Raw genomic sequence first — 14,977 nt, forward strand, 5'->3', positions numbered from 1 at the left:
CACCATCTCTGTCCTGACCGAAGCCCTCAAGGCAACAAATTCAGAAATTTAACAGCTAAAGGCTGAGAATGCTCTTCTGAAGGATCAGGGTGAAATTATTGATAAAATTGACGGGATTCTTCATAATCTAAATCATTCCCAGTAACCCATTCCTAAGAAAACTCTTCTCAGTTTCTGTCCTTCATTTTCTTTGTTGTTTAGTTCTGTGCTCCTATGTGATGGTCTATTTCCCTATCTCTTCCTGTTGGTACAATAGTAGTTCTTTTAACATATGATTGTACTTTTTAACTACTATCTATATTGTGATTACTATGTTATTGCACCTTTTTGCTAGCTTTCCCTTACTTGCCCTTTTTTGATATTCTACTCCAGTGACTCGGTGTTAGTGTAACTGATATCCTATTAGTTGTGCGTTATATTTTTTTTGATGATGCCAAAAGGGGGAAGATAGTGAGAGATACTATATAGTGATGAAATGAATGGGCTAAAATCTTGGGGGAAGAACTGGAAGATTGACATATGTTGTGATTGAAAGAACCGGTTAGTGGGTGAACCGGTTTCCGGTGTATTTTGTTGCTAACATATTACAGGTGCATTGAAAATGATGGTCTGCATCGTAGGGGGAACAACTGGGATCTGGTTCTCAGGAGGAACATTGTCTATGCGTTTGTCATCATCAAAAAGGTGGAAATTGATAAGCTTAAGTGCATTCGTGTTTTGATGATTGTCAAACTGATTCAGAACCAGATAGAGACCTAATCTGTGATCTGCTCTCTATGCATCTTACACGGTAAGTAGAGACAGCTTTAAACCCGAGATACTCACCCCACACAAGTACAACAGTTGAGCTAGCTCATACGTTAGGTCAAATATTGAATGAGTGGTCTTTATCCATCCCACATGCTTCCCACTATATATACACCATGTTGCAACATATTGTGTATCACTCGAAAAACCTAATCTAAATTGGTCAAAAGCTGCCGTCACAAGATTTCAAGTGATCACAAGAACAAGTCACTTGCAAAATTGAAGAACCCGATCCAGGTATAGATTTAGTCTAAGTTGTTTATGTTGTTGTAAGTCTTTGTTCTGTTGTGCTAAAATTGTAAACCTACTCTTCCCAAAAAGGAAGTTATTGTAGGTATTTCAAATTCTTAGTAGTTGTTAGGAAGTTTACCTTTTAATTTATTAAGTGGTACTGATACACTGAAATAACACCTTTAATTAGCGTAAAGCAGACGATGTCAATTAGAGTAACCCAAAAAGGTTGGGGTCGAATCCCAAAGAGAATATGGTGTGAAAAGTTATCTAAACAAGTATTATACTAATCTTGCAATCCTAGTGTATTCCAGAAAAAAGGGTTTTATAAGAGTTTTGGTTTGTGGACTAATTTAAAGTGACTAGTAATTGAAAGTTCTAAATAGATGGGTAAAAAGAATCAAGATTCTATCCCCGTCAGATAAAGTGTATGCTCATGGGTCTTGATCTTGATATACTTCTAATGGATCGTTTGTATGTATGCACTTAACCTCTATGTGAATCTAAACTATTTCCTAATAAGAAAAGATTATTTCTTTCTATGCTTTTTCCAAAGATAAGAAAGTATGTATGAAGAACGGCTAATTATGCCATGTAAATTCCTCTTCTTCCTAAGTGAATTTATTAAAAAAGGTTTAAAGCCTTGAGTTCTTGTTATTCGTTCTTACCAAACCCTAGTTATTTTCCCAAATAAACCAAATTTTATGGCGTTAGCTAATGTTTGCAACCACTAACAATACGATCAAAACGAAGAATAAATAAACCCTAACAATCCATTATGCGTGTATCAATCACAACCCCCAATCACAAAGCACCCATCCTTGAGTTCACAACCTTAGTAAAGATGTTTAGCTACTCATGGCAAAAACAAGAAATAAAAGATTGAGGAATTCATAATTACTTACTTTTTATGAAAAGAGATATTAATAATACTTGAATTGATGTTTAAAAGCTCCATGAACTAAGGGATATTCAATGCTCTAAACCAAGAGTTAAAATATAACAACTGATAATAAATAAAACCCTACATTGGACTATTTATAGGTCTCAAAAATGAAAAATTACAAAATTCGCACTTAAGTCTCAGGCGGCAACTTATACGGTATGTATAACATTACATGGACCATATAAATATTACATGACCTTAGTCTTCACTTCTTCAGAGCCAGACAGGAACTGGTATTACATGGTTCGTATAATATTACACGGCTCGTATAACTTGCTCATGAAACTCCTTCTTCCAACACAACTTTTTGTCTTGTGTTCAATCCTTCAACACGTCCAAATATATGGCCCATATAATATTATACGACCCATATAATATTATATGGTCCATATAAGTTGATGGTATCTCAGCATCTTCCAACTTTGGCATTCTGTTGCCTTGTCCTCTTTTATACGACCACAGACACGGTTCATACAATATTGTACAAACCGTGAAAGTCAACCTTCAGTGAAAATTTCTACAACTTTCAGTTTCTGAACTTGAACTTTACGATTTACCTGAAACAGAACGATACACATCAAAACAGCACATACTTGCTTAAAAATTATTAAAACTTCTCGTAAAAAGGTACTGAATGTGCCATAATTTCCCGGCACATCAACACCCCCAACTTAAAGTCTTTGCTTGTCCTCAAGCAAGCAGTACATTACACCGATGACTTAACTACCACCTAGATATCACAGAGTAATAATGTCTACAATGGTTGTGACTCCGAACCATAGGCATGCATGCTGTACTATCAAGGACCTCCTCACTTTCACTCTCTAAATAAGATGCGCAACTCAAGAACGCTACGACTCAATGACTCTTCAATTTAAGACATTACATTATTGAATCTATCATGATGCATACAAACGTTACTTTAGGCGGTCACTTTCTTTTGCACCAATTTTTATCCTTATGCCCTCACATAGACCAAATAACCCCCCAAACACACATATATACAATGAACAAGGGACATCAGACTAACGAGAAGAGAAAATACTCACACTCACACTCACACTCACAAAGAATTTCAGATCTACACACGCAAATACCATAGGCTTGCCTTTATTTTCTATGCTTTCATCCTTGGTTTGTTCAGTTGCGATCACGTTAGGACTTGTTTTGGCTTGTAATGTAGGCTTCGGGACGGGTAGGATACTTTTTGGGTATTAGTGACTCACCCTCCTTGAACACTACCTTTTTTTTTATTCTTCACCTTTATTCACCTTTTCTTTTCCCCCTTTTGTTTTTATTTTCCAATCTTCGACCTCGATGTGGTTTATTTCTAATCTAACTTAACTCATTTTTGCGTTAAACTTTTCTGATTTTCTTCTTCTTCTTTTTAAATTTTCTTATTATACAGCCACCACATCAAGTCTCAACTAACACCACATACGCCATCCCCAACTTGGGTGCTCAACCTCTACCTCACACTCATCAACACCCCCAACTTAGGCTTTTAGCCCCTTTTATCTCGTAATATCAAGGAGGGAACGGTGCGAAACTGGAATTCTTTTACACAAGGTACGGGTTTGTTGTAGGCTAGCCTACAAAAAGGTCAAAGGCTCAAAAAGGGATAACTAGGGATATTTACATCATACGGTCAGGCTTAATTAGACAAAGTGATTATTTATACAAAGAAAGCCTAAGATCATCTCACAACCAAACCAACTGTCAGATTCAAACATGACTAACCGGGCAAGTTCTAGATTACACATGTATAGACTGAACAAAACTAACAACTCACTCACACATTGGCATAAGGACGATTATTTATACAATTGTGACATCCTAAGAAATCACTCATCACACATAATACCCCAATAATCATAATGTCATATAAAGAATCAATCACGTCAATCAGTAGCTATTTCTAATTATGCATTTTTCAAATTTTTTGAGGGGTCCACAATTTCCAAACATCATCACACACATGCTATAAGTTTCAGAACACTACCAAATAAGTCAAAACTACTCTATTCTATCTAAGCAACATCCTCCACATGCTGGTTCAACACAAAATAAACCCCTCGGGAAAAGAACACATGGCAAAGAAAAGTTGAGGGGGTTCCTAAACATATATTTACACTATCAACACAATCAAGTACTCCCCACCCCCAAATGAAAATCATGCAGTGTCCCCGATGCATCAAATGTAAGAACAAAAGGGTAAGGGATACTTGGGGGCCCTAGGCGCTATGTTCATCAGCTCGGGACCGTGCTGCCTCAGTTGCAGCAACATCAGAACTCTCCTCTCGGGGCGGGCTGCCCTACTCACTCGTGGGATCTGGATAATTTTCATGGAAATAGTTCAGTGCCGCCACCTGAATCATCTCTGCCTCCTCACGTTGCAGCCTCTTGTTTTTCTCCCCCGAATTCTCAACTACGGCCTTTAGTGGCCATTTACCCCGAGTCTTCTCTAACTCTTCTTCTTCCTCCTCAGAGTTGAGTAGGTTCTGAATAGGGATATCAATGTCCATGCTAGGTTGTGGTGCCAGGACAGGTTCCTCTACTCGCTCTTGCGCTTTCAGCGCTTCAAACTCAGCCTTCAACTTTCCCAATTCCGTACTAAAGCGGCCAATCTCGTCTCAAACCCCTCTAATCGTGTCTGAAATACCTGGTGAGACTGTTGATATTCCTCCCGAATCTCTCTTTTAGCCATGTTGATTTGCTTTTTTATCTGGGCTTGAGCTGGGCCAAGATCACCTCGATTTGTTTTTCAGCCTTTAAAGTTTTGAAGGCTATATCCCTGTAACTTGCTCTAGAGAATGTCAATAAATCAGCCCCAGATTGTGCTGCTGATGGTTGAACAGATGAAGTAGTAGCACCCACAGAAGTAGCAGGCGCAGTAGCAGGTGGTGGTGGTGTGGCAGTAGTAGCAGCAACAACAACATTGACAGTGCTAGGGTCGGTGGTCTGGGCCGGAGCTCTAGCATCAGTACTACCGGCTTCAGGAGCAGCGAGATCAATAGCAGTGGTATCTCCAGTGGTCTCAATATCCGACTCGTGGTGAGTCTCCGTATCTCTAGTGGGTGGTGCCACAAATATCTTCGTTGCACCCTCGTTCTTACCTTTCCGCCAATCCCCAAACTGAGTGACCTTGGTGCACTGGTCCCGATCTGGAATATCAACGACCTAGGTTTTTTTGCATAACTTTGTGATGAGACACGGGAATTCCAACAAAGTCTGGGAGTGAGGTGCTCGCTGTCGAATCTCATCAGCTATCAGTCACCCCATATTCACCGGATACCGACTCATTATTAAGGCCATAGCTATAGCCTAGGCAACCGTGATGGTGTTGTCATTCTGAGTCACCAATAGCCTATACCTCATCAGGTGCCACCAAAATCGTGCCTCTTTATTGAGATTCTCCTTGACTATCTTCGGGTTTGGACTCCACGCCCATTCTACCTCTAGGTGGGCAAGTATCGCAGTTGCCCATCTAATCACCGTCCTCTAGTTTCAGTGATCCAATTTATCTAAATACTCTTTCTCATTTTCTGGTGCCCAAAAATCATCCCTGAAGTAAATTCTGTTGATAGCTACGGCGGAGATGTCAACTTTCATATTCCTCACTTTGACTTTATCAAGTATCGGGAGTTGAGGATTCGTTTGGCTGGGCTTCTTCATTTTTAACAACTCGGCCCTATGGTTGGCATAAAATTGCCGCATGATTTCTGAGCAATACTCTCTAAGAGGCTCGGTGAACACCCCCAGCCTATAGAATCGGAGGGTCTCGGCAGTGTTGGGAAGAGCCTCGAGACCCTCAAACACAAGTTGCTTCTCTCCCCATATATTTCTCTTCGGCTTCCTCCTTCACTTGGTGAGAGAAATGCCATCCTCAGACAGCTTTTTGGAACCTTCAACCTCAAATCTCAACACATCCTCCAGTAATGCTTTACTCCTCAGAACCAACCTGCGTCTGCCTTGCATCGATTCCGGGAAGCATCAGAATTTGGAGCCAGGGTATCTATGGGCTCAGACGAGCCACTTATATTCTTACCTCCCTCACTTGCCGAGGGCTCTCCGGATTCAGACTCGCCCTCCGAAGACTCTCCTTCTCCCTCTTCCGAATCTGTAGAGGTGGAAGGAGTCATGGTCTCAGGCGGAGGTTGTTAAGCCCTTCGAACCTTGTTTGCTTGCATAACGTCATCATCGGAGGGCTCATCTCTCAGCCCATGAGCAATCTCTGGTTCGGCTTGGGTTCGTCCTCGGCCCCTACCGGCTCGAGGCCCCCCACCCCTTCAGATACTATGTTTTTGAACCATGCCTGCAAAAGAGAATTTGTTAGTAACGGGTTTGAGGAATGAAAGTCAAAAGAAAACATAAAAAAATCTTTTTGGACTTTTTTTTGTGTGGTCGTATAATTATTTCACGGACCATATAATATTATACGGTCCATATAAGTTGATGACTAATGATGGCAGAAACAACAGAAGTCCTATCGTGTAGTAGGAACTATTTTCACAGACCGTATAATATTATACAGTCCGTATAACAACTTCCACAGATGAACTCGGACCTCTGCTATCATGCCAATCTTATACGACCTCAAGTTTTTACTAGTTTGCTTCAGCAGCAGTCAATCATCACACACACGTTACTTCCATGGTTTCAATTCCTACCGAGGTTTGGTTACTCAGACTTCACCCATTTTTTTTCAATTTTTACAATTCATTAGTATTCAATTTTGAGCAATTTTGGTGGGCATAACAATATCGGAATCCAAAATTCAAATTCTATAATTGAAATGCCCTCCAACCTATTGGAGTGTTGATTTCTCAACCCCATGAACACACAATAGCCCATTATACTCATCCTCTTTTTGAAAAATCATGAACCATGGAAATTCTCACTAAAACCCTAGGTAAATCAACACCCAACCATTACACTACACCCATATGATCAAAATTAAAGAGTGAAGCATCAACATACCTGTGTATTGATGATATTAAGATGTATCCTTGAGGAAAAATTAGTGAAAACACACACACAAAAAAAAAAAACTAGTGAACTTTGAACAGAGGGTTTTCGGGTATGGTGAGGAATTGAAATGGGTTTTGGTGATGATCTTGGATGTATTTATAGAAGTTTAAGGTGGAAGAGTAGTGGGGTGATGATGTAAGGTCATGGGTATTTATGGAGAGGAGTGGGAGTTAATGGAGGAAGTGGAGGAAGAGAAAAATCGGGTGGTTTATTTAAACCCTCTGTTCGCGTTTTAAGTTCCCCCTTTTTTTTTAAGAAGTTATACGGGCCATATAAAATTATACGGTCCGTGTAGCTTTAAGTTTTTCCATTAACTACTGTTTGAGTACATCAGAATCACACCATCGCTTATACGGTTCGTATAACATTATAAGGTCCGTGAAAATGATCATGTATGAAAGATGTCTTCAAACAGTGTTTTGTTTGAGTTTCTTACCTTCCACGACTGGATTGTACGGTCCATATAATGTTATACGGACCACATAAGTCCAGTTTCCTGCAGTTTTCATTAATTTTTTTTCTGCATTGTTCATCCTACACCAAAATAAACGTTACCCTATACACACCCTATCTAAGTTACAAAAATTGAAAACCAACGAAAATTAAACATGGGTTTCCCCCTAAGAAGCGCTTGATTTAACGTCGTGGCACGACGGTGGTACCCATTTTTATTCTGGGTCAGGATCCGTACTCAGATGCTTTAACTGGTATCAATCGACAATTCTATCCCCCTCGATGCAACCATGGTAGTGCTTCACCCTCTGTCCGTTCACATTAAATGTCTGAGTTCCATCTTTGAACTTTAATTCAATCGCTCCATGGGGTGAGACAACTACCACTTCAAAAGGACCGGACCACCTTGATTTTTATTTGCCCGGTAGCAGCTTCAATCTAGAATTAAATAGCAGGACAGGATCACCCTTGTAAAATTCTCGCTTCAGGATTTTCTTGTCATGATACTGCTTCCTCCAACTTAAACAGGAACTGGCCTGGAACTATATGTAAGGGCACTCATTAGTCAGTAATGTGGGTTGGCTTGGATTACTTAGTGTTGCGCGCCTAGGAGGGCAGCGCGCGCATTTGATAGATTATCCAACCCCGAACAATCTTAGTTATTGGTGGGGGTTCGGTTCGTTAGCTGGTATTTGTTTAGTCTCTTTGTCTAATGCTGCACTCTCATAGGCCTGATAGCGGAACTCATCCATCTCATTGAGTTGAAACAAGCTGAGTTTGGTAGCTTATTCCCAATTCATGTTCAATTTCTTCAAGGCCCACATGGCCTTATGTTCAAGTTCAACTGGCAGGTGACATGCTTTAGCAAAAATTAGCTTGAAAGGCGAAGTCCCAATCGGAGTCTTGAAGGCAGTCCAGTAAGCCCATAGAGCATCATCGAGCTTGCAGGCCCAGTCAGTTCTGTTCGCATTCACCGTTTTTGCTAAAATACTTTTTATATCCCGATCAGAGACCTCAACTTACCCACTTGTCTGAGGATGATAAGGGGTTGCCACCATATGCTTAGCTCTATACTTCTCCATCAATCCAGCAAAGGCTTTATTGCAAAAGTGAGAACCACCATCACTTATTATCGCCCTTGGGGTACCAAAATGAGTAAATATGTTCTTTTTCAAGAATCCCATGACACTTTTGGCTTCGTTATTACGTAAACCACCTCTTCTACCCATTTATAAACATAGTCAACAGCCACCAAGATGTACTTTATGCCAAAAGAGCTCACAAAGGGCCCCATAAAATCAATCCCCCACACATCGAACACCTCAACTTCCATTACAAATTTCATAGGCATCTCTTGCCTCCTACCAATACTCCCTTGCCGTTGGCACTGATCACAAGACCGCACCATCAAATTAACATCATGAAAGAGAGTACGCCAATAGTAACCACATTCGAGAACCTTTGCAGCAGTCCTCGTACCACTATGAGGGAGAGTCATGGTAAGCCTTCAAAATCTCCAACGCCTCACTCTCTGGAACACAACACCGAATAGTGTTATCAGCGCAAGTTCTGAATAAGTATGGCTCATCCCAATAGTACTGAAGAGAATCGCGCAAAAACTTCTTTTTCTGGTATGATTTGATCTCGTCAGGAGTGACACCAGTCACCAAGTAATTAGCCAAATCCGCATACTAAGGTGCCACTTGCATAGTCATTGCCAAAACTTGTTCATCCAGAAAAGCATCATCAATATCAAGTTCTTTTGCTGGTACCCCAATTTCCTCAAACCTAGAGAGATGGTCAGCAACCTGATTTTCGGACCCTTTTCGATCTCTCACCTCAAAATTGAACTCTTGCAAAACAAATCAATCGCGGCTTAGCTTCTTTCTTTGCCATAAATACCTCAACGCAGCATGATCAGTGTACACCACAACCTTGGACCCCAATAAATAGGACCGAAACTTCTCAAAAGCATATACTATAGCAAGCAGCTCTTGCTCAGTCACTGTGTAGTTCATCTGCGCCGCATTAAGAGTCCTACTAGCATAGTAGATTGGGTGCATAATTTTATTGTGCCTCTTGACAAGCACAACACTAATCGCGAAACCACTCGCATCACACATCAACTCAAAAGGCAGGGACCAATCAGGAGTAATAATAACAGGAGCAGAAGTGAGACGCTCCTTCAATTCATCAAATGCTTTTCGGCACTTGTCATCAAACACAAACTTAGCCTCTTTTTCAAGAAGCTTCCACATCGGGTTAGCAATCTTGGAGAAATCTTTGATGAAGCGCCTGGAGAACCCAGCGTGTCCCAAGAAACTCTGGACACCTTTGACTAAGATGGGTGGAGGAAGTTTTATAATCACACATATCTTCACTTAATTGACCTCAATTTCCTTTTCAAAGATTTTGTGATCGAGGACAATCCCTTCCTTCACCATAAAGTGGCACTTCTCCCAATTTAGCACGAGATTTGTCTCTTCACATGTTTTCAGCACTTGACCCAGATGGTCAAGACAATCATCAAACGAATCACCCACAACAGAAAAATCATCCATGAACACCTCCAAGAAGTCTTCTACCATGTCAGAAAAGATCGACATCATACACCTTTGGAAATTTGCTGTTGCATTACACAACCCAAAGGGCATTCAACTGAATTCAAACGTCCCATAAGGACACGTGAAAGTCGTCTTCTCTTGATCTTTTAAGGTAATGTTGATCTGGTTGCAGCCAAAGTACTCATCTAAGAAGCAATAGTAAGACCTCCCAGCCAGCCTATCAAGCATCCGATCAATGAAAGGCATGGGAACAATGAAAGGTATGGGAAAAATATTCTTTACAAGTAGCTGAGTTCAGCTTCCTGTAGTCCATGCAAACACGTCATCCAGTAACTGTACGAGTGGGAATCAACTCATTCTTTGCATTAGGCACCACAGTGATACCTCTATTCTTTAGAACACATTGAACTGGACTAACCCACTTGCTGTCTACAATCAGATACACTACCCCAGCATCTAACCACTTTATGATCTTTTTTTTCACGATCTCTTGCATGTTTTGGTTCAATCTCCGTTGATGCTCAACGCTCAGCTTGCTGTCATCCTTTAGCTGAATTGTATGCTCACAAATACCAGAAGGAATACCCTAAATATCTGCTATGGTCCAACCAATAGCACGTCTATATTCGCGCAAAATCTCTAATAATCGCTCAATATGTTCCTTAATCAGCAATGATGAAACAATCACTGACAATGTCTTGTTCGGACCAACAAACTCATACCTTAAGCGTGATGGGAGTTGGCTAAGCTCAAGATTTGGTGGCTCAACAATAGAAGTCTTAGTTGGTGGAGTGGTTCTATTTACAAGGTCAAGATCAAGCTTTCTTAGGTGGTAAGCGTAAGAACCCAGACCGTCAAGCGCATTCATAGGTTCCACGTAGTCCTCCATATCATCAGCATCAATGTTTACCAGAATAGCAGCAAGAGCTTCTCCTGAACTTTCTTCTTCCATTTTATGTTCGACAACATCATCAATCCCATCAAACGAATCAATAATCGAGATATTCTCATAAGCACTTGGCAACTTCATCTCTTTATTTGCTTGGAAATTCACCTCTTCATCATTTACTCGGAACTTGATTTTATTCTTTTTAGAGTCCATAAGCGCTCTGCCCGTAGCAAGGAAGGGTCTTCCCAAGAAGATGGAAATAGCTTTATCAACCGCACAATCCAGAATAATGAAATCAGTAGGCAACATGAACTTACCCATTTGTACCAACACATCATCTATAATCCCAACTGGCTTTTTGATGGATCTGTCCGCCATTTGTAATTGCATAGAAGTCGGTCTAGGCATTCCCAATCCAGATTTCTTGAAAATAGCAAGGGGCGTTAGATTGATACTCACCCCATTATCACACAAACCACGAGTGAATGTATGAAGCCCAATATTACACAAAATGGTAAACACCCCTGTATTTCCCCTCTTCTGAACCGTGGTGAAAGCAATAGTCGAACTCACGCAATGAGTTAGATTCACTGTCTTATGTTGAACGGACCTCTTCTTCATAAGCAGGTCTTTCACAAACTTAACAAATCCGGGCATCTCTTTCACAACATCTAAGAATGAAAAATTCACTGTTAACTACTTCAACTGATCATAAAACTTTTGACACTTAGCATCATCATTCTTCTTTGCCAACCTCTGAGGAAAGGGAGGTTTTGCCTTGTACATCTGAGTCAAATGGTGAAGAGCCCCTTTTATCATCTGTTTCCTAGTATCAACAACAACATATGGAATATCAACAGCTTTCTCTTTAGCATGGACCTTATCATTTACTATAGGCACATCAGAATGCACCTCTTTTTCCTCAATAATCGGATCTAGATCAATCACCTTCTTGTCAGCACCTTGAACTAGTTTACTGCTTCTCGTGGTAATAGGAAAAGTATGCTCCACACCACTACCATTCTTCGGGTTTGGAATAGTATCACTAGGAAGTCCTCTCTTTCTAGCAGGATGCTGCTCTCTAGAAAGTTCACACATCTGCTGTTCAAGGTATTGAATAGCTGTTGAGTGAGAAACCACTGTCTCTAATAGCCCAGATAATATCTTTTCTGTATTTGTCTGACTTTCCAGCACTTTTTCAAGCATTGACTACTACCTTGATCATTAGACTACCCTTTTGGTGGAATGTAAGGGTTGAAACTTCTGTTTCTGAAGTTAACATTATTGTTGTTGTATCTACCTTGGTTCGATCTACCATAGTTATTATTGTAGTTCCGTTGGTTGTTGTTGTAGTTCCATTAGTTGTTGTTGTATGCACCTTGCCCTTGTTGAGGCCTCCAATATCTTTGGTTTGGCCCAGGAGCATCCCCTTTTGCTATGTAGTCTGCATATTGAACATTCTTAACAGGCGGAGGGGTGCCCTCTTGATATGGACCCTCGTGGCATTGGTACATTCCAGGCGGTATGCCTGAGATATCTTCATAAACATTCACCTTCTTCGCCTCTCTATCATCCAATCTCTTCGTCAGTAAAGAGATATTAGTGGCTAGCTGTGCCAATGTGTGTTGGGTCTCCTAGCCATCCTTCACAATATTTTGGATCAATGGTGTCCCAAGTGATAACCCATCAGAATTACACGAATTCCATGCTTGATTGTGTGTAGTCAATCGATCAAGTATATCAGTAATATTAGCATAGGACTTATTCATGAAACACCCGCTAGCAGCATTATTGGCTATTGCTTGAGTCATAGGATCCAACCCTCTGTAGAACTTCTCCTTCAGAATATGATTTGGGAAACCATAGTTCGGACTCCTATCCAAATATTCTTTGTACCTCTCCCAAGCTTCAAAAAGATGCTCCCCATGACATTGTTTGAACTCGTAAATCTGATCACGAATTTCAGCTCTTTTACTCGGGGGATACCGCTTCCTGAGAAACACTTTGACCATCTCTTCCCATGTAGCAATAGAGTTTCGAGGCAGCTTTGTGAACCATTTTCTCACTTCCCTGGCTAAAGAATATTTGAAGAGTTTTAGCCAAACAGCTTCTTGAGTGACCCTTTTGGATATGATGAGAGCATACCTCCAGAAAGTTTGTTATATGTTGGTGAGGATCGTCATCGACTGCATTCCGAAAGTATCCCTCTTGTTTGAGCATATGATAAAGGGATTGGTCAAACTTAACAGTAGCAGCAGTCACCCTAGGATGAATTATTGCAGATGCAAAGTCCTCCACCGTTTTTGATTCATCCGCAAAAACATTGTCGACTAGAAGTTCGTTGTTGGCAATGATCACCTGGTTTACAAGGTAGCAAACAAGGGGTGTTGGAATAGGACAACGACTTTAAGAAAAGTAAACACTATTTAGTAATTTCAGAACCGTATTCCCCACAACAGCGCCAAAATTTGATACACTTAAATTACACCTTTAATTAGCGTAAAGTGGACAATGTCAAACATAGTAACCCAACAAGGTTGGGGTCGAATCCCACTGAGAATATGGTGTGAAAAGTTTACTAAACAAGTATTATACTAATCTTGTTGTTACACCTCGGAAATTTCCCCGTGAACGTACAGTGAAAAGTTGCAGGTTTGCACTTTGGCCCAGTTGGTCGTAAAGTGGAATACGACCCGTAAAGCAGTTTACGGACCGTAAACTGCTATCATCCTCCAACCTTCCAAAATTTCAACTTTCTGTCAAATGCTTCAAATGGTTAAAAACGACTTGGAATACGGACCATAAATTGAGATACGGGCGTAAACTGAGTCGTAAACTGCCATGATCTCCAGCATGCCTTTCTGGTTTTGATATGCTTAAATACGGTCTCGAAGGACGGACCGTAAACCAGTATACGGCCCGTAAAGTGGGTTTACGATCACTGTACACCCCGACTTCTGTTCATTAAAAACTAGATTTTGAGTTATTAAAAAGGGACCTTAAGCTCATTTTATTTCATTTCTCACCTACACGGTTCAAGAACTCTCTAGAGTACTCCAAAACACTTCATCCACAAGAATTTAAGAGAATCAAAGGGAGATCAAGATCAACAACGTTAAATCCATGAAACAAAGTGTGTGAAACTCAAGTGAAGTTCATCCAAACCAAGAAGTTCCAAAAAAAATAGTGAAGTAGGGTTTGGTGCTAGAGGAGCAATTCCACTCAAGACTTGTTCAACCATCATCTAAGGTAAGTTTCATGACTTTACCATGTTGTTTAAGGTATTGGAAGGTTAAGATACCCGAGTTGTAGAAAAGCATAGCAAACTGGTCATAAATGAGTGAATAGTGCCATGAGTGAATGGTAATAGAATTGAATCATGAATGTTAGTGTGTTGTGAGTATGAATACGTTATAAATTACATGTAAACCACGAGATAAATGTGATACATGAGAAAATACGATAGTGAACCCAAAACCATAAATGTGGCAAAAATGAAGAGAAATGGTGGAATGCGGTTAATGCATGTAATTGATGATTGTTGAATTCAACATTGTGGGTATCATTGTGAGCGTTTGGGAGTTGACATAGAACATGGGAGAAGTAGTACAAACAAAGGGAGTGTTGTCCAATTTTCCCTAGAGTTAGTAACGCATTCTTATAGTCAATTAATTAACGTAAATGCGAATTCTCTTTTGAAGGTAGAGACGCGATATCGAAGGAGAACAAGCGAGTGATAGTTTAGTTGAACGTCAAAGGTATGTGAGGCTAGTCCCTTCTTTCTAATGGCATGAATCCTATAGCGTAACTTGTTTCTTATCCATGAGCCTATGTCTATAATTAGCTACACAAGGTAATGAATTAAAGTATAGAAATTCTAATGATGTTATTTATCGCTTACACTCACCTTATATGCTAATTCCTTCAAGGTAAGGCAGAATGTCCATGATTGTTCCATAATACAATCGGGGGATCATGACCTTACGTCACCCCGATAGAGTATGTATTATGATAAGCTAAGAATATTGTGATGAGCATATGATGATATTACTATTA

The 14,977-nt window shown here is 40.3% G+C and overlaps 1 protein-coding gene across 1 annotated transcript; it reads right to left on the minus strand.

Moving 5' to 3' along the window:
• Positions 1 to 9,159: 9,159 nt before the first annotated feature.
• On the minus strand, positions 9,160 to 12,127 carry LOC132607906 (uncharacterized). Its single transcript, XM_060321986.1, has 4 exons — positions 11,699 to 12,127; positions 11,050 to 11,617; positions 10,642 to 10,977; positions 9,160 to 9,320 (listed from the first exon to the last, which is right to left on the minus strand). The coding sequence occupies exons 1-4, from the start codon at positions 12,125 to 12,127 to the stop codon at positions 9,160 to 9,162; spliced, it is 1,494 nt and encodes a 497-aa protein (XP_060177969.1).
• Positions 12,128 to 14,977: the final 2,850 nt, after the last annotated feature.

The sequence above is a fragment of the Lycium barbarum genome, chromosome 8 (assembly GCF_019175385.1).
Source record: "Lycium barbarum isolate Lr01 chromosome 8, ASM1917538v2, whole genome shotgun sequence".
NCBI classification, from domain to species: domain Eukaryota; kingdom Viridiplantae; phylum Streptophyta; class Magnoliopsida; order Solanales; family Solanaceae; genus Lycium; species Lycium barbarum.